The 24,653-nt window shown below is 44.6% G+C and overlaps 1 protein-coding gene across 1 annotated transcript in view; it reads right to left on the bottom strand.

The window, feature by feature from the left end:
* Window positions 1-24,653, bottom strand: part of METTL25 (methyltransferase like 25) — a 326,584-nt gene that overhangs the window by 265,257 nt on the left and 36,674 nt on the right. Inside the window, exon 2 of the mRNA XM_088454388.1 lies at window positions 19,610-19,818. Within this exon, the coding sequence (XP_088310514.1) occupies window positions 19,610-19,814 (205 nt within the window). The 5' untranslated portion in view covers window positions 19,815-19,818. The remainder of the gene's footprint in view (window positions 1-19,609; window positions 19,819-24,653) is intronic.

The following is a 24,653-nucleotide window of genomic DNA, read 5'->3' as shown; positions in this document are numbered from 1 at the left end:
CCGAACAGCTGTATGCAAGCCTCACATCACCAAGTCCAATGCCAAGCGTCGGATGGAGTGGTGTAAAGCACACCAACACTGGACTGTGGAGAAGTGGAAATGTGTTCTGTGAAGTGATGAATCACGCTTCTCTGTTTGGCAGTCAGATGGGCGAGTCTGGGTTTGGCGGATACCAGGAGAACGTTACCTACCTGACTGCATCATGCCAACTGTGAAGTTTGGTGGAGGACGGATAATGGTATGGGGCGGTTTTTCAGGGTTTGGGCTAGGCCCCTTATCTCCAGTGAAGGGCAATCTTAATGCTTCAGCATACCAAGACATTTTGGACAATGCTATGCTTCCAACTTTGTGGCAACAGCTTGGGGAAGGCCATTTTCTATTCCTGTATGACTTTGCCCCAGTGCACAAAGCAAGGACCATAAAGACATAGGCCCTCATTCAGAGCCGTACGCTCTGAGCAGAGCGCACGCTCTGAATGAGGGCCGGGCTCCTTTTTCATGGAGCGTCCTCCTGGACGCTCGTATAGCTGTGGGTCACCACCCACAGGCTATACGAGCGTGCATTTTGATGGCCGCGATGGTCGTGACCATCGCGACCATCGAAATTGCGAGCCGGAGCCTGCGGTTGAGGTTTTCAACCGCAAGCTCCGGAGTGATTTTGGCTCTATCAGAGCCAAAATCACTCCCACTGACATCACTAGTGATGTCAGTGGGCCGGCTTCTGACGGGAGGCGTTCCCGTGGGAACGCCCCCGTCAGGGAGGCACGCCCCCGGCACGCCCACCAAAGGGGGCGTGCTGTCAATCAACATTGACAGCACGCCCCCTTTGATCGGACACAACGAGCGAAGGAAAGTCCTTCGCTCGTCGTGTCTGGCGCATGCGCACGACGGAGCTCCCTCCGTCGTGCGCATGCTCAGTGCAGACCATCGACCCACTTGCGAGCGTACAGCCGCTCGCGAGTGGGTCTGAATCAGGCCCATAGTTTGATGAGTTCGGAGTGGAAGAACTTGACTGGCCCACACAGAGTCCTGACCTCAACCCCATCGAGCACCTTTGGGATGAACTGGAACGCAGATTGCAAGTCATGCCTTCTCATCCAACATAAGTGCTCCACAGAATGAGTGGGCACTGGTTTAGGGGTATGCCTGCTAGTTCGGGCTAATCTCTTGAACCACTGTACGGATTTTGAAGTTTTTTTCACTATTCTTTAAAGCATTGATCAAGGAAGGTTTAAGTGTATTAACCATTAATCTGTGACAAAAGGGAGCCGAGCAGTGATGATTTTAGTGAAGCAAAGTCACACAAAAATATATTGCACCAAGATGCTGTGTATGAGCTGGCCAGGGTGCTTAAACAGCAAGAGATAGTGAGAGCCAATCAAAGACAGCAATGTGACCTGTTTCTTAGCAGCAGCCTAGAGAGCGGAGGGAGTCAGTGACTTAGCAGAGTCATGTCTAAGGCAGATAAAGAGAAAGACACAACCTTCAACAAACCCATGTAGATGCCCTGATGGAGACAGTAGCTAGGAAGGAGCCAGGGGAGGCATAGCTATCAGTAATTAAAAACATAAATATCGGAAAACCATCAAATGATTTCCTTTCGATGGTGGCAAACATCGGAACACCACCACCAAATGGTAAAAACACTGCCACTGGAGCAAAAACATTGATGTTAGTAACCATCGGATTGCGATGTCCATTCCTAAACTGAACCTGCAGGCTGACTCTGGCCACCACTCCTCTATCGTGAAGTGCTTACTCCCCAGTGTGATGTTCCCGCACACCCACATGCCCTCGGTGAACAGAAGGCACCACCCATGGAAGTCAGCGCTGTTCTTGGACAGGGGGCACCAATGCAAGGAAGCTCAACAGGAATACCAGGAAAAACAGGGTACAATGTGCAGAGAGGACATTGCTCAGCAGCTGGGCAGGGGTGAAGATGGAGGCTGCGGAAATATGAACAGGTTCCCCAGCCCCGGATGCATGCTGCTGATAATGATCATGGTAGCTGAATTACAAATATCTCATCCATGATCCTTCTGCTCTTCTGCACATCCCCAGTGGCTGGGCCCCACAGCCAGCTGCAGGGCAGCAGCAAAGGGGGTTGTAGTGATACTTCTGAAATGCAGGGGGCAGGAGTGATAAGAATGGGGTTGGGTTGAGATGCAGGGGACTGTGGTGACCTGGCGTAGATTGTTAAGAGATGCAGTGGGCTTTGGCAAAATAAAATTGCTCCCGAGCAAAGCCAGGGTGGGTCGCTAGTATATCTATATCTATTTATAAATCATTTATATATGTCCCCGATAAACTCGAGAACTACTGAACTGATTTTGATGGAGTTTTCACTGAAATGTTCCTTGAGGTCCTCAGAGAAACATAGGCTATGAATCATCTCGCTATTATGTCAATTGCTTACACACCCACCCCACCGGTTCGTTTTGGTGGAAATTTCACAATGCCTAGGAGAAAATCTTCACTTGGCCGTGACAGTGCTGTGGGGAAAGGGTGCGTCCGACTATCATGATCACAAACTTCCACTCGGAGCTGGGTGCAGGACTTTTACACACTATGGTGTATATTTACTAAAGTGAGTTTTTAGAAGTGGAGATGTTGCCCATGGCAACCAATCAGATTCTACTTAACATTTAACTAGCACCTTCTAGAAGATAATAGCTAGTATGTGATAGGATGCTATGGGCAACATCTCCACTTCTAAAAACTCTCACTTTAGTAAATATACCCCTATGTAGACAAAAGTGATTGGACACCAACAGCAATAGATCAACAACATTTTATTGACGTCAGTACTTTGTAAGTCCACCAAGTGCAGCGATTACTGCAGACACCCTACTTGGCAAACTGTCCACAAGTTCCTGGACAACAGTAGGCGGTATGTTTAGCCATTTCGCATTCAGTACAGTAACCGTTACACTGAAGAAGGTCGAGTCGGCCTAGAACCCACCCGTCGCTCCAATTCGTCCCAAAGGTTCTCAATGAGGTTAAGATCTGGACTCAGAGCTGGCCAGTCCATCCGGGTTACCGAATTTTCTGCATCCCAGTCCAGCGTCGCCCTGGAAACATGGCAGGCGGCATTGTCGTCCTGAAAAAAACATTTGTTATTTCCATAGAACTGCAAGTGCATTGGACTCCCTGCAAAGTGTTATTGTTGAAACCGCAACATTAGTGGCCATTTGGAACTCATGTGCAATGGTACGCATTTCGCTTGTGCAGGTGTGTCCAATCACTTTTGCCTACATAGTCTCTCTATATCTGTATCTATATATACACACAATATATATGTGTGGAAAGCTCTCGATCCAGCACTCTGCTAGCATTACAGTCTGAATTATCTTGCTCCGGTGCCCTCCTAGGGGATCTCTCACCACAAATGTAGCATGGAAGACAGGCGACACTCAGACTGTATTTTCAGAGAAAGAAGTAGGTGTTTATGATCGAAGTTTCGGGGTCTGGTTCCTCAGGACACACAAAATAAAAAAAAAGTGCACACTGAAAACTTAAATACTCACAGTGCAGGCCTCTCATGCCTCAGCCCCATGTGTCTTCCAGGTATCGGAGTTCCACCTCCGGTCACGGGTGTACCGTGAAACCAGCAGTGACGTCACCCAGGGACAAACGTCTTGCATGGTCAGTGCCCAGAGTTCCGTGGTCTCCATGGACACATGCAAACAGGAAATGGTCTCAAAGTGCAAAAATATATACAGCAATAGTGCATGGCCAGATCTATCTAGAATCACTGCTGATCTTAATTTATAATTACTGCTGTTCTATTTCCACATTAAGAACAGAAGTGATTATAGATAGATCTTGCCATGCACTGTTGCTGTATTGACATATATTTATTTCAGAATAACCAATATGATTATTGTCTTTAACAACTTCAAAGATTTGCATTTATGATAGAGCCCAATTGATAGGGCCTTTTTTATACATATTCTGGTTCAATGCGATTTATATATTGTGGCAGTATCCCGAGGTGGCACTGGTGAGCAGCAGATTCTGTGTGGGGCAGGAGAGATCCACCCACACAGAAGAAAAGGAGTCTGGGAAGTTGGGTAAGGGATGCCTTGTGGAGAGCTCAGGTGTGGGCTGGTGAGGCAGATCAGTCAGAGAGCCCAGTGAAGCTGAGCGAGCCATTGGGAGGCCAGTGTCCGAATCTTGCAGGAGGCAAGGGGGGACCACAAACTCTCAGACTGACGAGAAGGCAGTAAATCTGCAGGCTGAGGAAGCCAAGGCCTAACCTGGAGGATAGAAGGAAGGCATAGAAACAGACTATGGGTGGAATTCAATTGTTTTCGCAGCCCGCATCTCCCGTCTATAGTGACAGGAGTTTACGGGCCGCTGTGCAATTGTTCCAGATTTTCGTGCTGATCGCGCCCAAAGTGGTCGGGTTTAGCCACGTAAAGCAGCTAAACCCGACCAAAGTGCTGGGCGGATCGCGAAAAGTGATGTTTGGGCGTCCAAACATGTCACTTTTTGCACATTTCAGCTCTCACCCCCCTGGGACTGTGAGCTGAAATGTAGCGCTGTCAGTTGATCGTGTCCGACAGGAACAAGAATTGAATAGCTCAGTCGGGCGTGATGGGGTCAAGAATCAATTGAATTCCGCACTAAGTGTGTGTAGTTGTGTTAAACAACTAAAGACCAGATATATAGAGATAGATATATATATTAGGGATGTGCAGGCTCGGATAGGTTCGAGTTTGCACGCAGAGTTCGGATTATTCCCTCCAAAAAAACGGAACTCGGAAAGAGGCAAAACGTCATCTTGCATGGACAATCATCATCATTCCTGGACTTTTGTCCAGGAATGATGACGTTTAGCCTCTTTCTGAGATCCGTTTTTTTGGAGGGAAAAATCCGAACTCGGCGTGCAAACTCGACCCTATCCGAGCCTGCATATATCCCTCCCTCCCTCCATATATACACACACACATATATATATATATACATACATACACATATATACATACACACATATATACATACACAGATATACACACACGGGAATTTCCTTATTTTTGAAAGAAAAGCACTTTTTTTTAATGAAGATAATATTAAATGAAACAGAAATACACTCTACACATTGTTAATGTGGTAAATGACTATACTAGCTGCAAACATCTGGTTTTTAATGGAATATCTACATAGGTGTATAGAGGCCCATTTCCAGCAACCATCACTCCAGTGTTCTAATGGTACATTGTGTTTGCTAAGCGTGTTAGAAGACTAATGGATGATTACAAAACCCTTGAAAACATTTGTGCAATTATGTTAACACAGCTGAAAATGGGTTTGCTCATTAGAGAAGCTATAAAACTGGCCTTCCTTTGAGCTAGTTGAGTATCTGGAGCATCACATTTGTGGGTTCGATTATACTCTCCAAATGGCCAGAAAAAGATAACTTTAATGCAAAACTCGACAGTCTATTCTTGGTCTTAGAAATTAAGGCTATTCCATGCGAGAAATTGCCAAGAAACTGAACAATTCCTACAACGGTGTGTACTACTCCCTTCAGAGAACAGCACAAACAGGGTCTAACCAGAGTAGAAAGAGAAGTGAGAGGGCCCTGGTGCACAACTGTACAAGAAGACAGGTACATTAGAGTCTCTAGTTTGAGAAATAGATGCCTCACAAGTCCTCAACTGGCAGCTTCATTATATTGTACCCGCAAAACGCCAGTGTCAACGGTTACAGTGAAGAGGCGACTCCGGGATGCTGGCCTTCTAGGCAGATTGGCAAAGAAAAAGCCATATCTGAGACTGGCCAATAAAAGGAAAAGATTAACTTGGGCAAAAGAAGACAGACATTGGACAGAGGAAGATTGGAAAAAAGTGTTATTGACAGAGGCCCTGATTCAGAGCCGGACGCTCTGAACAGAGCACTCACTCTGAATCAGGGCCGTCCTATTTAAATTTGGAGCGGCCTTTTGGACGCTCGCATAGCTGTGGGTTACCACCCACAGCTTATGCGAGCGTCCATGATGATGGTCGCGATGGTCAAGACCATCGCGACCATCAGGCTTGCGACGAGACCCTGCGGTAGGGTCTCGCTGCAGCAAGCCCTGGATTGATTTTGGCTCCATCAGAGCCAAAATCACTCCCACTGACATCACTAGTGATGTCAGTGGGGCCGGCCCCAGACGGTAGGCTTCCCATGGGAACGCCTCAGTTTGGCAGCCACGCCCCCGGCACGCCCACCAAAGGGAGCGTGCTGTCACTCACCATCGACAGCACGCCCCCTTTGGTGAGAGACCCAGAGCGACAGCTTGGCTGTCGCTAGCCGGGTCCCGCGCATGCGCACGACGGAGCTCCCTCCGTCGTACGCATGCGCATTTGGGGACCATCGACCCGCTTGCGAGCGTCCTGCGCTCGCAAGTGGGTCTGAATGAGACCCAGAAATCGAAGTTTGAGGTGTTTGGATCACACAGAACATTTGTGAGATGCAGAACAAGTGAAAAGATGCTGGAAGAGTGCCTGACGCCATCTGTCAAGCATGGTGGAGGTAATGTGAAGGTCTGGGGCTGCTTTGGTGCTGGTAAAGTGGGAGATTTGACAGCGCTTGATTGGAGCCAATTTCCTCCTCCAACAGGACAATGACCCAAAGCACACCTCCAAATTATGCAAGAACTATTTAGGGAAGAAGCAGGCAGCTGGCATTCTGTCTGTAATGGAGTGGCCAGCGCAGTCACCAAATCTCAACCCCATTGAGCTGTTGTGGGAACAGCTTGACAGTATGGTACGCAAGAAGTGCCCATCAAGTCAATCCAACTTGTGGGAGGTGCTTCAGGAAGCGTTGGGTGAAATTTTTTCAGATTACCTCAACAGCTAGAATGCCAAAGGACTGCAATGCTGTAATTGCTGCAAAAGGAGCATTCTTTGACGAAAGCAAAGTTTGAAGGACAAAATTATTACTTCAAATAAAAATCATTAATTCTAACCTTGCCAATGTCGATTATATGTTCTATTCAATTTGCAACTCATTTGATAAATAAGTTAGTTTTCATGTAAAACACGAAATTGTCTGAGTGACCCCAAACTTTTGAACAGTAGTGTATATACACACACAGTGCCGGATTTATACCTCATGAGGCCCTAAGCAAGATACCGGTTTTGGGGCCCCCCTTCCTCAAACAATTCACAGCACTTTTAATTTCTAATTCATGCTGCTGTACAGCACCCTGAAGAAAAGGTTCACCACGGACTTGAAACGTTGGCCATGTATTTACAATGCACTTTATTTTTGCTAGCCTTTGCTAAGCATTTTTTAAGTTTGGCCCCGTTGATTACCCCCTCTATTCGTTCTCACTGCCAGTCAATTCCATATCACACTGACTTACTGCCGTCTCACAGGAATCACTCACTCAGCACACTGACCTCCATCCCATCTCACTGATTGCCCCCTATAACACACCGAGCCCTCCACAGCACTCACAATGACCCAATTGCTGCCCACCTTACAGCACCATATGCTGCCCCATTCACTACCCTCTCACAGCACCCCTTACTCAAAGCACAGACCATCTACCCTCAAAGCACATAAACCCTCTCTCCTTACAGCACAGACCCCACTCAACACTGACCCCTCTCCCCCCACAACACCCTCCCCCCTCAGAACCCTTCTCTCCTTACTGCACAGACATTCTTGGCACAGCACCCCCCTCTCATCACAGCACACATCCCCTCTATCCTCACATAACAAACACCCTCACTTTACAGTCCACCTTTCCCACTCACAGCACAGATCGCTTTTCCCTCTCAACACAGACCCCCCCCTCTCCTCTCAGCACAGGCCACTTTCCTGCACACCACAGAACCCCTCTATCCTCACAGAACAGACCCCCTCTCCCTTCACAGGCCCCCTTTACCTCACAGCAGACACCCTTTCCCCTCTCAGCACAGACTACCCCCTCCTCTCAGCACAGAACCCCTCTCCCCACAGACCCCCCCCCCTCTGCCATCCCAGCACAGACCCCTGCCCTCATAGCATAGACCCCTCAGAACAAACCCCTCTGCCTCACAGCACAGACCACCCTACACTCACATCACAGCTCCCCTCCCCTCTAAGCACAGACCCCCTCCACTCACAGCACTCCTCTCCGCATAACAGACCACCTCTCCTCTTACAACACAGACCCCTTTCCCCACAGATCTCACCTACGCTGACAGCACAGACCCTTCTGCCCTCACAACAGACTTTCCACACTCACAGCATAGACCCCTCAGCACAGATTCCACTTCCCTCTGAGCTCAGACCTCCTTTTCTAAGCCCTCACAGCAACTTTCTCGCCTCTCCCGCCAAACTTACTTGCCAGAGACATTTGTATTTGTGCCACTGACCTCCATGGCTCCTCGATTGGCCCTTCTGTCAATGTGCTGTAATTGCGATGTGATGAGATGACTTCACATCGCATTACAGAACAGTGCCTCCTGATAGCACAGGGAGAGTGCCTTCGCCCGCCCGCCCTTTCCCTTATCCTCCACCTGTGCTGCTTATAGATTGCCCGGCTGGTACGTTCAAAACAAACCGCACAGCCAGCAGGTTCTTCTCCAAGGCCGGATTTATGGGGGGCCCGGCCACAAAAGAATGCTTTCATAAATAGAAATGTTAATTTAATCTATCGCTGTGGTCACCCCCTCCCCTTTCCCACCTGCACTTATTCTCCCTATAACAGTCTATGTTATGATTTATTTATTTTTATTTTTTTTTTAAATTTTGCATCAATAATTTGGTCACCTATTTGTGCCCTCAGCGAATATTTTGTTATATGTTATTTATATTTGTTTGTTTCTATTCTGGGATGGATCACACTGACATTTAATGTTTACTAGATTTGGTTTTCCACTGTATGTAACACAGCGTTAATGTTTATTATTCCGGGGTTTTTTTGACTGACGGCTCAAAATAAAGAATTCTAAAAAAAAAAAAAAAAAAAAAAAAATAGAAGTGATAATAGTTTATTTTTTTAACAATTAAAACTGCAAAGTCAATGAACAGAAGAGAATTCTAAATCAATTCAATATTTGGTGTGACCACCCTTTACCTTAAAAACAGCATCAATTCTTCTAGGTACACTTGCACAAAGTCTGGGATTTTGTAGGATTATTCAGGGTTATGATTAATCAATCATATTAAACAGTTGATAATGATCACCATTTTCTTAAGTAGGTTGAAACAGTCATTAAATGAAACAGAAAAGCTGTGTAGAAGGCTTATATAACTGGGTGAGGAACAGCCAAACTCTGCTACAAAGGTGAGGTTGTGGAAGACAGTTTCATGTCACAGGTCATACACCAGGTAGTTATACTGCATTAGCAAGGTCTCTCCTAGGCAAAGATTGCAAAGCAGACTGGAGTTTCAAGATGTGCTGTTCAAGCTCATTTGAAGAAGCACAAAGAAACATGCAACGTTGAGGACTGTAGACGCAGTGGTCAGCCAAGGAAAATTAGTGCATCAGATGAAAGACCCATAATGCTTACTTCCCTTCAAAATCATAAGATGTCCACCAGTGCCATCAGCTCAGAAATGGCAGAAACCAGTGGGACACAGGTACACCACTCGACTGTTCTGAGAGGTCTGGCCAGAAGTGGTCTTCATTAAGAATTACGCCCAAAAAGCCATGCCTTCAACATGGAAACAAGGGCAAGCGACTTAACTATGCACAAACACATAGGAACTGTGGTGCAAAAAAATGGCAGCAGGTGCTCTGGACTGATGAGTCAAAACATTAAATATTTGGCTGGAACAGAAGGCAGTTTGCCAAAGGGCTGGAGAGCAGTACAATAATGTGTCTGCAGGCAACAGTGAAGCATGGGGGAGGTTCCTTGCAAGTTTGGGGCTGCACATATATATATATATATATATATATATATATATATATATACACACACACACACAGTCAGGTGCATAAATATTGGGACATTGACAGAATTTTCATATTTTGGCCTCTATTTACCACCACAATGGCTTTGAAATGAAACAAACAAGATGTGCTTTAACTGCAGACTTTCAGATTTAATTTGAGGGTAATTACATCCAAATCAGGTGAACGGTGTAGGAATTACAACGGTTTCTATATGTGCCTTCCACTTTTTAAGGGGCCAAAAGTAATGGGACTATCAACTCAAAAGCTATTTCATGGACAGGTGTGGGCTATTCCCTCGTTATTTCATTATCAATTAAGCAGGTAAAAGGTCTGGAGTTGATTCTAGGTGTGACATTTGCATTTGGAATCAATTGCTGTCGACTCTCAATATGAGATCCAAAGAGCTGTCACTATTAGTGAAGAAGCAAAACAAACCCATCAGAGATAGCAAAAACATTAGGTGTGGCCAAATCAACTGTTTGGAACATTCTTAAAAAGAAAGAATGCACCGGAGAGCTCAGCAACACCAAAAGACCCGGAAGACCACGGAAAACAACTGTGGTGGATGACAGAAGAATTATTTCCCTGGTGAAGAAAAATCCCTTCACAACAGTTGGCCAAATCAAGAACACTCTCCAGGAGGTAGGTGTATATGTGTCAGTCAACAATCAAGAGAAGACTTCACAAGAGTGAATACAGAGGGTTCACCACAAGATGTAAACCATTGGTGAGCCACAAAAACAGGAAGACCAGATTAGAGTTTGCCAAACAACATCTAAAAATCCATTACAGTTCTGGAACAACATCCTATGGACAGATGAGACAAAGATCAACTTGTACCAGAGTGATGGGAAGAGAAGAGTATGGAGAAGCAAAGGAACTGCTCATGATCCAAAACATATCACCTCATCAGTGAAGCATGGTGGTGGTAGTGTCATGGTGTGGGCATGTATGGCTGCCAATGGAACTGGTTCCCTTGTATTTATTGATGATGTGACTGCTGACAAAAGCAGCAGAATAAATTCTGAAGTGTTTCGGGCAATATTATATGCTCATATTCAGTCAAATCCTTCATAACTCATTGGACGGCGCTTCACAGTGCAAATGGACAATGACCTGAAGCATACTGCAAAAGCAACCAAAGAGTTTTTGAAGGCTACAAAGTGGAATGTTATGCAATGGCCAAGTCAATACCCTGACCTGAATCCAATTGAGCATGCATTTCACTTGATGAAGACAAAACTGAAGGGAAAATGCCCCAAGAACAAGCAGGAACCGAAGACATTTGCAGTAGAGGCCGGGCAGAGCATCACCAGGGATGAAACCCAGCGTCTGGTGAGGTCTATGCGTTCCAGACTTCAGGCTGTAATTGCCTGCAAAGGATTTGCAACAAAGTATTAAAAAGTGAAAGTTAGATTTAGGATTGTTTAGCTTGTCCCATTACTTTTGGCCCCTTAAAAAGTGGGAGGCACATATAGAAACCGTTGTAATTCCTACACCGTTCACCTGATTTGGATGTAATTACCCTCAAATTAAATCTAAAAGTCTGCAGTTAAAGCACTTGTTTGTTTCATTTCAAAGCCATTGTGGTGGTGAATAGAGGCCAAAATATGAAAATTGTGTCAATGTCTCAATATTTATGCACCTAACTGTATATATATCTACATATATCTACAGTTTGATAGGCGGCACTAGTGACTGCTTCTCATAAATAAACACTCAGAATCCACGTGCATAATCAACTATTCAGAACAATGTAATACGTTCTTTCCTCTATAGCCCGAGGAAAGAACAAATTACAATGTTCTGAAACATTGATTATACAAGTGGATATTGAGTATATATATATATATATATATATATATATATATATATATATATAAAAATGTGTATGAGAAGTCATCACGAGTGCTGCCTATCAAAGTAGATTTGTATTTCCATGAGAGATATAAAGGAGGGCACCAGACACAATTACACAGTAAACAGCTTGAGAATGCTGTCCTCAATCTAAAATATAGACAGACAAATGGGTATGAATTGGCACCTTCTGTGTAGCTAGTCACATGGAGTCATACAACTTTAAATGTGAATTCCATGTTTATCTAAAGGTAAGAAAAAAATATATATACAATAGTGTAATTCTGAGATAAGCAATTCGTGCTCTCATGCAAAGTTAAATTGTATTAAAAAATAATGAATGTAAATGAAAGTAATCAACACCAAAGCATACTTGCCTACTTTTGAAAAAGCATTTCAGGGTGATTGTGAAAGCAGCACCTATGAGTGCGTGTTACAGTGGGCGTGTACTGATAAATCTGAGAGGCGTGTCCTAAACCTGACTTACATCCAAATGTAAACCAGCCCAAAAGCAGTTAGTAAGATCTGTTTGTTGATGAAAACACCCTAATACTTATCAGAAATTCATAGGGATCATTGTGCCTTATAATAACCAATGCAAGGAAATGACACTAATGATCCCATTTGAATGTATTTATCTCTTTTTTACTATAACAGCTTCACAATGTGGTAAGGATGAAATGAGGGAGATTGCTACTATTTCAGGGAGTCTCCCTGACAATGACGGAGAGTTGGCAAGTATGCACCAAAGGTTATGTAAGCATTGCAGACGTGCCAATAGAAATATATACAAGCAACTCCCCAAGGTGCTATTTACTCCTTAACGGAATGTTGCTTTGCAGAGATTCGCATACAGAAACTTAATATGATGGAAATACTACAGGGGCTGTTACTCACTGCATAGTTCACCTGGCAATTATAGGAACAGACACTGCATGCCAGAAGAGTTTCTATCATCCTCCCTAATCCTGTTAAAGTTATATATATATATATATATATATATATATCATAGTTGCCTACCTTTCAGTTGCTCTTCCCGGGAGAAGCCCGGGTAAGAGAAGCAGCAGGGGGGGGTGACGGGGGCGGGGCCTGACAAATTGTGTCATTAAGCCCCGCCCCCTCACGGTAAAATTGTCTCGATTGGTTAAAATTTGCATAGGGGCGGGGCCAAACAACGTGATTCATGTAGAATCACGTCTTAAGCCCCGCCCCCTACACGGAGACCCGCGATCGCCGCCAGAATTCTCCTCATTCTGCCCACTTCACTAGGAAGTGGGCAGAATGCGGGAGAAATGCCAACCCTTCCGGGGGTGCGTGGGGGTTACCCGAAAAATCGGGAGCCTCCCGCGAAAACCGGGAGGGTAGGCATGTATGATATATATATATATATATATATATATATATATATATATATATATATATACATACACACACGGTTATAAGTCACATCTCTGTCAAGTACAGAGAGCCCTCCCCCAACAGCTCCCACCACATTGACGGAGACGGCACAGGACAGACTAGAAAAGAGGACTGTTGCAACAGCAATGAGGTTAGTACGAGGGATGGGGAAAACACAAGCTCAGTAACTAATCTAGAAAGCCTCTTCATTTAAAGCACCCAATATCAGTACTTAAGACTCTAACACACACCCAGGGACATCACCTTATTGTGGCAAAATAACAGGTTTTAGAAGAGGGAGCACTGGATTTCTTAAGGTGGGTACACACCTGACAGATATATCTGCAGATGGTCGTTCATACACACTGAACGGCCATCTGCTTGTGCCTTCGGGTCCCGGCGGCCGGTTGGCGCGGTCAGGGGCGTGTCCCACCCCCCTCCTCGCGGCTGCCGCTGTGTGTATGGGCAGTCTGCAGACCGCCCGTACGCACCTGCCGATGGACAGATGTCTGCAGATATATCTGTCCAATCGGCTGTGCAGCACAGCCAATGCGATTTGTCGATGAACGTCAACGTTCACAGACATATCTCGGATACACACTGGCAGCAGATATATTGGCCGATCAATTGATCGGCCAATGTATCTGTCAGTGTGTACCCAGCATCACTCTTATTGACATCGGATAAACTGGGAGGTGGAATTTCAAGTCCTACCAGGTGAGCTCCAGCAGCAAGACAGAAAAAGCTGTTGCTGTTTTATCTGCTCTCTTGGTGGACCAAGAATCCCCAGGACACACCCCACTTCAAATATTACTTAATGGCAATTTGAGGGGAGTTAGAGCTCCATTAGTTAGACAAGCGATCCTGATTTGGAGGAAATTTTCACATGTTTTTCAGGGACGGGATCCTGATACCCCCTTACTATATATCAAGGGGCTTGAGGAGCTTGCTTTACTCCAGGTTAGTATGTTCTGGGGGAAATGGGGAGGTGAAAACTTTAGGACAACTGTACACGTCTGGTGTATATAAGACATTCCAACAGCTGCAATGTGAGTTTAAAATTCCAAAGCAATGTTTTTATAGCTATGGATGCACAATTTGTGGATGCCCAACAGTGCTCAGAGATTCTTTTGTTAAGTTATTACAAGCCGCTGGACCCAGGCACTTAATGTCTGTTATATATGCAGCTATTATGAGAGCGCACCGTATTGCGGATTTACCGTCTATTAGGCAAAAATGGGAGGTTGACCTGGGAATATTGTCAGATGATGCATGGAAAGGAGCCCTGAGTAGTCCGAGACTGTTTACTACTACAATTTGGTTTCAACAAATTCAACTGTTCTTGCTGCATAGAATATACTTAAAGCCAGATCGTCTATTCAAATTTGGCAGTAGATCGGATTCAAAATGCTTTAAGTGTAGTTCCCCCACTGGAAATTTTTGCCACTTAATATGGACATATTCTGTTATCAGCTCCTTTTGGGAAGAGGTTATTTGTATTCTGGTGTCCACTGGAGTTTTGAGATGTGCTAACCTCTACAGTGTGTATTCTAGCTTTAATTGAAGAGGATACATTAGATAAATATTTTACACAATTTTCTGCTATACCATTGGGAGAAATGAGCGTATTGGTGAGCCTGTTCGACCGATAAAAGTGGGCTGACCAGTAGCCAGTCCCACCACGTTGGTTGAAGTTAGAAAAGGCTAAAGTGGTCGGGAACAGCAAGAACCAGAACATCTCATAGACACCTGAAAAGCAATCTGGCTAACACATGCTGTTATATAATCTCTAGGGGAACCAGGAGCCAGAACGCACACTGTTAGCGTTGGTAGTGCACATAAATACTGTTGAGTGGTGAAGGGGACTTTATTGGGAATTAATAGCAAATCTAGCATTTGTTGCATATATTTGAATATAGGGGGTGATTCAGCAAGGAACGCTATTACAAAGCTGCACGCAGGCAGCTTTGCAATTACATCCTTGCTATTATGCAAATACAGCAGGACGTTTAGGATACATCCTGCTGCATTTGCGATCCCAGCACTACGACTGAGGTTGCAGGCTGGGATCAGCATCGCGACCATCGGTGGTCGATGGTCGCAATTCTTGATGGCGCTGGGCCGCCAGCGAGCTGAGTAAGCTCAGCATACTCAGGCTGTCCGGCTTGCGAGCCCAGGAAACCGCGCCGGTCGACGCAGTCCCTGGGCTTGCCACTCCCGAAAAACAGGCTGACACAGCCCCATTTCTGGAAACTCCGTCTGACTTCGCCCCGCCCCTTAAATGCCTCTTTCTGTCAATCAGGCAGAGGTATAGAAGGGTCTGCATGCGACTACTCAGGTCCCATTCTGCACACTCTCATAATGGGTCCTGTGCACGCGCGGATTCCCGATAATCGCCAATCTGCGATCAGCCATAGTTATGTATTATATAACCTTTATGTTTTGTGCAATAAATGTATCCTTGCTTTTGTCATTAAAAGTTGTCATTCTAGCACCCTGCACCTGTCACAACCCATGCAGTTCCTCTTTCCTGCCTGGGGTGTCTCACTCTGGTCTGGTGCTTCTAGCACACTCATCTGATGCAACAAACTGCTAAAATACAGACCAGAGTGTGCAAAAAGCACCAGAGCAGAGAGCACCACCCCACGTAGGAAAGAGGAACTGAACAGCTCGTGGCAGGTGCAGGGTCCTTGAATGAACACTACTAATCTGTGTCATCCATGAATTTATAAAAGTGCCAGGGTATCATGCCAGCTATAAACATACTCCTTTGTCAAGACACCCATAACGGCAAGTAAAATGCACACATAAACCCAGTATCTTCACAGACGCAAAGTGCTGCTGCTCGCTGTTTCACCTGAACCTCGCAACCATCATCACCAATTATATGGTTTTGACAGTTCCTACGTGGCTTCTGGAATTTTCCACTGTAGCCACCTGTACTATCTACAATGTCCCTGGACTGGTATGCGTTCAGCATCCCGGCGGTCTGGATGCAAACGCCTACCTTACCGGTGCCTGAATACAGACGTTAGTTAGAAGCCCGGTACTGGCATTCCGACCGTCGGGGTACCGAAAGTAGCAGGGTGGGGGTTAGGTTTAGGGTTAGGCACTAGGGGGACTATTAGGATTAGGGTGCGGGGAGGGGAAGGTTAGGTTTAGGCACTGGGGGGGAGGGTTAGGTTAGGTAGAGGAGGTGGGTTAGCATAACGACAACAAAGTGTCAGTATGTTAACCCTGTCGGGATCCAGGCGTCAGAACCGCCTGGATCCCGTCTGTCGGTATTATATACCGATTCTCCCTGGTCCACTTATAAAATCTGATGAAATTGTGGTTCAGGCTGGATTTGCAATTCTATTGCCAGTTAGAGCTTAAAACTGGAAGCGTCAAGACACAAAGGGGGAAGTGTATGATAGGCCAGCTAACAGCCGGTAAATGTTCGGACCTGCTTCACCTATTCTCACGATGATGCAGGTCCTGACATCACAAGCATGTATTATTTAGTTTGCCAAAGAGGGAGTGTGCTAATTCACCCGTTTGGCAAAATGCGCTCTCCCTCTTTTGGCCATCCGTGACCAGCGGCTGGTGAGAATGCGCATGCGCCAGCTTTTTTCACCCAGCAGCATCCGCAGCTTTTGTGTTTGCCCACAACAAGGAAAACTATTAGGCAGAAAAAAAAAAATGTCCAGTGACTGACAGACAGCAATAAGGAGGGGCTGCTGCAGCTTTTGTCATGAAGTAGCAACACCGTTAAGGGGATTCATCAGAACGGCCAGTGCAACTGATTGATGATACGTATAATAGCACATCGCCGCCCTAACACATAGCAGCAACCAAATAATTTTGCAAAGATCTCTAGAATAATAGACAGGACGAAACAGTAACAGGAGCACGTAACATGAGCAGTTACCGATTAGGCAGCTATCACCCCTTCATAAAATCCCTGAAAGTCTATTGGACCCTACAGTCTTCACCAGGATAAGTGGTATGGCATTTGCTGTCAGAAGCCCTCAGGTTGCAACTCTCTAGCTGTCACTAAATGTGACTAGCTGGAATACCCTGGTGAGATAAATAGCTTGGTGCACATATGTGATCCGGAGTATAGACAGACGTAGCAAAAGTTAAGGGGCATGTGCTCAGATTCGATACATGGTACATTTCAATCAGTAGACTTGGGAACAGATTCATAATGAAAACAAGCAGAGATCTGTTAAAAGACAGTATATAAGAATGCTGGACATAGAAACACACAACCTAATACTCTCACAACTGATCAGTGTTCACAGTAGGATGAGACGAGAGCACTAACTTTCCATCAGGGTTTAGACCCTTCTGTCAGACCTAATAAGACCGTGCCAGACACCACTTTCTAACATATACGTGCAAGTTGTCACCCAAAGTTCTGTTTTTTATTCCATAATCACTCAGGGCTGATAATTTAAGAATATTGATAAACTATTAGGTAATAGTGCACCCAAGATGACTGTCTCACCTGGTACTCTTGTGAAGGATGAAAAATGTATGGTTCTGATAATTTGGTAAGGATTGTGTATCTCTTAATATTTTTATCTACATCATTATGTGGCATCTCTTCAAAACATTGCCTATTATACCCCGTGTAATCCTATGTAGTGCACCTAGAACGGCTGCCTCACCTAGATCCTTCTAACTGGTGATCCAGTATGATATGCAAATCTAAAGCTCTGCACAGGGGCATATTAAAGGAGGAGGGGGCCTGTGCGCAGTCTCCATCCGAGCCCCCCCCCCCTCCAACTCCCCTCTAGCCAGCGGCAAAGAATAAACTGTCACTGTGCCAGAGCCTAGTGCGCATTCGCAGGTCCACGGGAAAATGGTGCAGCAGCCATTATCACGTTGATTTTGCTACTGCGCAAATCACCGAGAAAATAGTGTGTGGTCATTCTCCTGGTGATTTGTGCAGCACGCCGCTACCAATGCGGGACTCCGTAAAGGAACATGGTTGCAGAGTGTGGGCCACCATGCATCACATACCTGCAGCCATTATAGATATGCCACTACCTCTGTATTATGTTCATGGCATCTGTAAAGCACCTTAAATCCGATTGGAGAAAAGTGCTACATAAACTATATTGATGTTTTGCCAAGTCTTGTATGTGGTTAAATAAAAACAGACATTTTCCTACAAAATTTTCATTGTTGACAATACATATGCCCGTATCCAATCAGCAGCAGTAACTTACCGCTGCTAATGGATCCCCAAGGGTCTAACTAATTAGCCCCAAAGTCCAGCCCGACGTCGACATTTATCGGGAACCAATTTTGTATCCGAAATGTGCCGTTGTTTCGCCAGTGCAATGGCGAAAACACATAGGTCTGTGAACAAACAGGATAGGGTGATCAAAAAATATAATTGAAAAATAAATTTTTGGCGCTCCCAAAAATATTTGAGGCTAATTGGATACCGGGGATAGAACAACAAAACAATCACTTTCCATTACTCATTCTGCATTTCATTTCTATACACCAATCTTTTTTAGCACCAGTAAGACACCCATTACTATTAACCTTTAAGTGAGGAAGAAATACTCACTTTATTATCGAACAGCAATCTGATATTGCACAGCTACATTATCTAACCTAAAGAGGAAGTGCGGCTTTATTATAATGTGGTGTATGATGATAGTACATTATAACATGACCTACACTATAACATGCTAACATATATTATAATAAGTCATGCTTGTCAAAGAAATTTAGTAGCACAACTTAAGCTGGGTACACACCGCACGATACATCGCCCCTTCGTGGATCGTTGCAATATATCGTACACGTATTGTGTGTGCATCAAATCCATCATTCCCGGACAACGTTCAGTGGGCACGATTCTATTCAAAGCGATGTAAATAGTTCCGGGAGATAGCTCCCGGAGCTATTCAATTCATTGCGATGTTAGGTCGAGGAAGGCTCGTTCTCGCGCCTTAAACAGGGTGTTTAGGCGCGATAACGGGCATTCCCCGACCTAACTTCCCGGCGCGAGGATTTTTTCCAGGCGCTAAAGGCAGAAAACAGCCTTGCGCCGGGACTTTTGTCGGATTTCTTCTCTCATCCCCGGAGGGATGAGAGAAGAAATCATTAGTCGGACTTGGCAGCGCGGTGTATTGAATAGCTCCGGGAGCTCACTCCCGGCGCTATTTACGTCGCATTGAATAGAATCGTTCCCATTGAATCGTCCCAGGGACAACACTGCGTAGTTACCTGCAGCATGTAACAATACATTGTGCCATCATACAACAGATCGTGCAGTGTGCATGGCACATGCGATGTATCGTTACATCACTTGCCGCACCATACTGAGGTGTGTACCCAGTTTTACACACAGAACCTGGGCGAAGCACTAATTTTTTCTTTCAACAAAGTATAATTCAGGCTTCCCAGACAGATAATTGCACCATTACTTCCAAACCTCTAAGGTGCCTGACATCAGTTCACTTACCCCTATAGCCAGGATTTCGCTGCTGGCTAAAAATTGACAGCACAGCATCAGGGGTAACGGCCACTTGGTTTTTCCAAACATCTTGTGTATAAAAGTCCACAGTATGTGCCTCAGAGATCCCGGCAGTTGTTTGTAAAAATTGCAGTAAGCTCTTCATAGACTCCTTTACTTTACCTGTGCTCGGAGCAGGCAACTGAGCAAACATCTTCCTACAAAAAAAATCAATTAAATGAGTGAATTCATTATTTTCTCACAAGGTTAAAACAGAAAGGTGTCACTTCATCTCACTATATTGAAAACAATGAAGTGCAGTATTTTGTACAGGTATCCTATGTGCATGCTCCTATATCATCTTTCTACAGTATTTAACATTAATTAGTAGATGTATCTAACTCTAAAATAATGCATTGCTTCTAAATATGTCCACATGGCAATCTTCGTTTATTATGAGCTCATTGCACTTCATGGACTATTGATACATACTTACGCTTACAGTTGCACTCCTAAATAATAATATTTGGTGTTTTCTTTGTATTATACTAATGTGTTTTGGCTGCCTGATGCTGTCTTGTCATTGGGAACTGAACTGCATTCAACAGAAGGAGTGCACACACGTTTGTGCAGCTTCCCCAGTTCCTAGATGCAGCAGAGTGACGTCAGCGGATCACGTGACACCCGGCATCACGTGACAGTGTGTGTGTATAATCCTCAAGTGAGTGAAAGTGAATAGCAGAGGGAATAACACAAGTTAGCAAAATTTACATTGATAAAGTGGAATCAAAATTAACAGTAATATTTTTTTCGTTCCTTTGCTGTACTTTACACTACACTTAACTATTTAATTTTAGGTATTCGGTTGCTGGGTAATTTTCTTTATCACTTAATACTATCTCCTTTTCACCTTGTGCAATATTTTATGATCTTTTCATTCATTTTACAAGCCGGGCTGAATTAACAGTTTTAAAGGCATTATTATCAAATAAATAATTCAACATATGTCTTACATAATAAGTAGCAAAAGTATATTACCACTGTCAAATGGAGGCAACTATTACCTGCAAAGCTCCAATAGGCTATATATAGCCACTTTGTTAATTAATTGGTTACCAGGATCTAAAAATATAGAAGTACTAGGATCTACTTATTCCGCTAAGCATTTACTTATTATCTTAATTTGCAAGTGCAAGTATTACTACAGAAAATATTGCACAATGTTGCTGAATCTAAGCTGAAATGTAGGTGAGAAGTTATAACACAAGACTCACAGATGGTTTGGTTCTAAAGCTGGGTACACACCTCAGCGACAGGCCAACCCACAGACACGGCAATGTAACAATATATCGCATCGCCGTACACACTGCATGAATCAGCGTACGACGTGATATATTGTTATGTGCTAAATATGTAACACCGCATTGTTGCAGATCGGCCATCATATGGTGTGTACCCAGCTTTAGTTGGGGACAAAGCAAAAAAGATCAAGTAACACTGCACCTTGGCAAAACCGTATTGCTCTGCAGATGGGGCATATTTAAAATGTTCAGAAAGATAGATTTGAGAGGGGCATTTGCAAACTCAAATCTAAATTGCAAGGTAAAAATAAAACTGTCCAGTATTTATGAACTACATGAAAAAGATTATATATATATATATATATAGTTCAGGTGTATATATAATTTGCAACCCTTACATTGCACTCTGGTTTTTTTCCAAATACGCAGTTAGGGTGGGTACACACCTGAACGACTTGTACTTGGACCGATTTTACATCCATTTTCACTTGAGACCAGAACATACAATATTGAGCGTACACTGCTCAATATCACATATGACCAAATGATATATTGTAGCGTTTGATTGTCTATGATTTATCGCTGCATCCGTACACACTACAACGATCACTAACATGACGTCAAAATTGGCCAAATCGGACCTACATATCGTGTGGTCGTCCGGTTGGCCATAACACACTACATGATTGGCACCTAATCGCATGCAATAGCTTCCATTTGGCTGTGCAGCACGGGCAACCGGAAGACGTTACATATGCCCTGCGGGATCATGCAGATTTCAGCCAAGTGTTTAGCCGTCTTTACTTGAATTTTTTGCTTTGCTCCCAACTCAATCAACCACAGAGGGTATAGGAGGGGGTAACTTCAATTACACTTTTTTAAAATTTATTTTTTTCCTACTGTTTTATTAATCGCCAAATTAATTTAATTGTTTAATATTTATGCACTGGACTAAACAGTTACAATATGTCCTTTATATAGGACCATTTGGTTTCGTTTGTTTTCACAATTGTAACCATACCGCAAAATTGTATCTGACAAGGTTAGGAATTAGCCGCTGTCTCTAGTGGGTACATTAACAAGGGCTGGCAATCCACACTGCCCCCCTATCTGGGTCGCTTTACAAAAATTACTACAGGATTTGAAAATTGCTTTCTACAAGCCTCATAAGGGCTTTCATGTAATCACCTAGGAGAACATAGGGAGAATGTTGGACAGAACTATTTTTTCAATGATATTCAAATATAACAATTTAAAGGAGGGACAGAGAGGGATGCCCATATGTGTAAATGTAGGACTTCACTCTCATCTGTGGAAATTAATCATAGACATTTGTGTTTGTATTATGCAAATATATCTGCTAGCAAGAGTCAATAGTTACATGACAGACATGCTAAGAGGTGTGAACCGGTATCTGTGTTGCAGACTGACTCGGCCTGGCAGCCAGAAATTGGGGCTAATGCTGAATGAGCACTATGCCAGTTTGTGTAGCATATTTGACATTAAATTTTACTGTGCATTCCCAGAAAAAAGGACAGTTGCACACATATGCTCCTATGCAAACAGACTAACACGGCAACTGCCCCGGACGCTACTGTGCCCCTCACATCACCAGCGAGGGGGGCACAGTGGTATACTGAACTGAGGTTTCTGTTTGCATTAATGTAAACTGGGACCATTATTACAGTCTGTTAAACACATTTGTGGTGCTAAGAGTTGTTACACATTATACTTTTTAATAATATGGCTACTACAGGGGCGTTTCTGTGCAGTCTCCGACACGGGCCCCCTCCTCTCTGTCCGGCAGCACACTGAGCTGTGTGCGGCCAGCACCGGAGTTATAGACTATGGGGAACTAGTGTGTGCCCAGAGTCTATAGAGTATGCACAGGTCATCGGGAAAATGGCTGCAGCAGCCATTTTCCCTGTAATGCGCAAATGTCAGGAAAATGGCGGCGGTGGCCATTTTCCAGTCATCTTTACAGCGACGGAACTCCTCGGGACCCCTCGCCGACGGACTCCGGAGAGGTAAGTAATGCTATGGGTGCAGGGTGTGCGGTGCTGGACCCCCTGGACCCAGGAGCCCTTGTGCCCCACACACCTGCACTCATTATAGATGCGCCCCTGGGCTACTAACCATCGTATTGAAAAAATCTGGTTTAATCATGTAACCTTCGATGGTTATACTGTGTGCATGCACAGAAGCATTCAGAGCTTCACATATGAGAACATTAGTTGAGCTGCAGACAATACTTTCAGGTATCCACAGCTACATAGAAGCTGTCAGCCATCGGATGGCCATCAGAAAGCTACATCCAATGGCTGGCAAACATTGAATACCTGCAATTCAATGGAAATAAGTACTTCCATTGAATTTGGAACATCGATGGTACCACATCAGCTTTTGATGTCCATCTATATGCCAGGTTGTCCCATCAAACCATGGGTCCTACTGGCATTTGCCATAAGTGCCAGATGTCTAGTCTGGCCGTGCATGAGATGTAGAGTTGTTTGTGCTGTATTAGAGGGCTATTAATTTTGATTGATGTCTAATATTGAATGCATATTGTGTAAGCAAAAGAAATAGTTAAAAATATTGCTGTAAGTATATGTGATGTAAGGCATAAACCCGGGTGCTTATGTTTCTAGTGCAGAGCAGCACATATCTCAAGCTTTGTACAGCTCAGCATATTGGCAGAGAAGTTATTTGAATATACAATTAAACCCATTTTTTTACAAACTGCATTAGCCCCAGGGCAGGATGCATCAACACCAAAAATGCAATCAAACCTTTGAAAATGCAGTTTTTGGAGGTTTGACTCAGTGGAGTCCCTCCACACGGTGACACCCGGGTGCTGGGAGGGCTGCCATGTGCGCGGCGCAGCCGTAATAGGGTGTATGGCCTCAAGGAAGGGGGCATGGTCTCTGGGAAGGGGCGTAGCCTCGCGGCTCGAACCCTGGCACGTTATCACTGGGGTGGTGGGGGGTGCCGGAGGTGCGGGCAGTGCTGGCTCCCTCACTGACAGGAGCCGAGTGCTGCACTTAATGTTACAGCTCCTGTCACCGAGGGGGAGCCTGCACCTTGGTGCCATCCCTCGGAGGGTGACACCCGGGTGCGCCAGCACCCCCCTTGTGCCGCCACTAGTTTGTCTGCATTCTCCATACGAACCACGCTCATGAAATCAAAACTTTTTGTAGCTTGGACCCAATGGGCAACGCCATTTATAGATGCCGTTGCCTAATATAAGCCTATGGGCTTCTTTCCACATAGGTCCCTGAGAGGGATCCAATTGGATCCCTCCAAGTGTTTTCTGCGGCTGGTGCACACGCTGGCTGACTACTGTGCATGCACAGAAGGACTTCCAGGTAAATAACCCACAAATCCTTGTATCGCAAAGTACAGCTCTTATCGGAAGAGCTATCCTTTGCGATTTTACCAGCAATTTTACAAGTATACGGCGTTACTAGACGCTGTTATGCTTGCGATCAGTGGTGGTATGCCGCTTGATGCATTCCACCCCCAATGTGATACAATAATAATCTCAGACAAATCTTCAAAACGTGGGTGATATTGGAAACTCTAGTGCTCCTAATAGGACCCCTGAGCAACACGCGGAAAGTGAGGACATATCTGAAAAGCACTGGGATAAGGAAATGTATATATACACAACACCAAACAAACTTCACTGCCGAACCAGTATATAATAAAAGCTGTGTCAGTTTCACAAACTACATAGAGCCCCCCGGTCTCAT

The sequence above is a fragment of the Taudactylus pleione genome, unplaced genomic scaffold (genome assembly GCF_031769625.1).
Source record: "Taudactylus pleione unplaced genomic scaffold, aTauple2 ptg000040l, whole genome shotgun sequence".
Taxonomy (NCBI): Eukaryota; Metazoa; Chordata; class Amphibia; order Anura; family Myobatrachidae; genus Taudactylus; species Taudactylus pleione.
The sequence above is the reverse complement of the archived record's forward strand: the minus strand, read 5'-3'. Positions and strand labels throughout refer to the sequence as shown.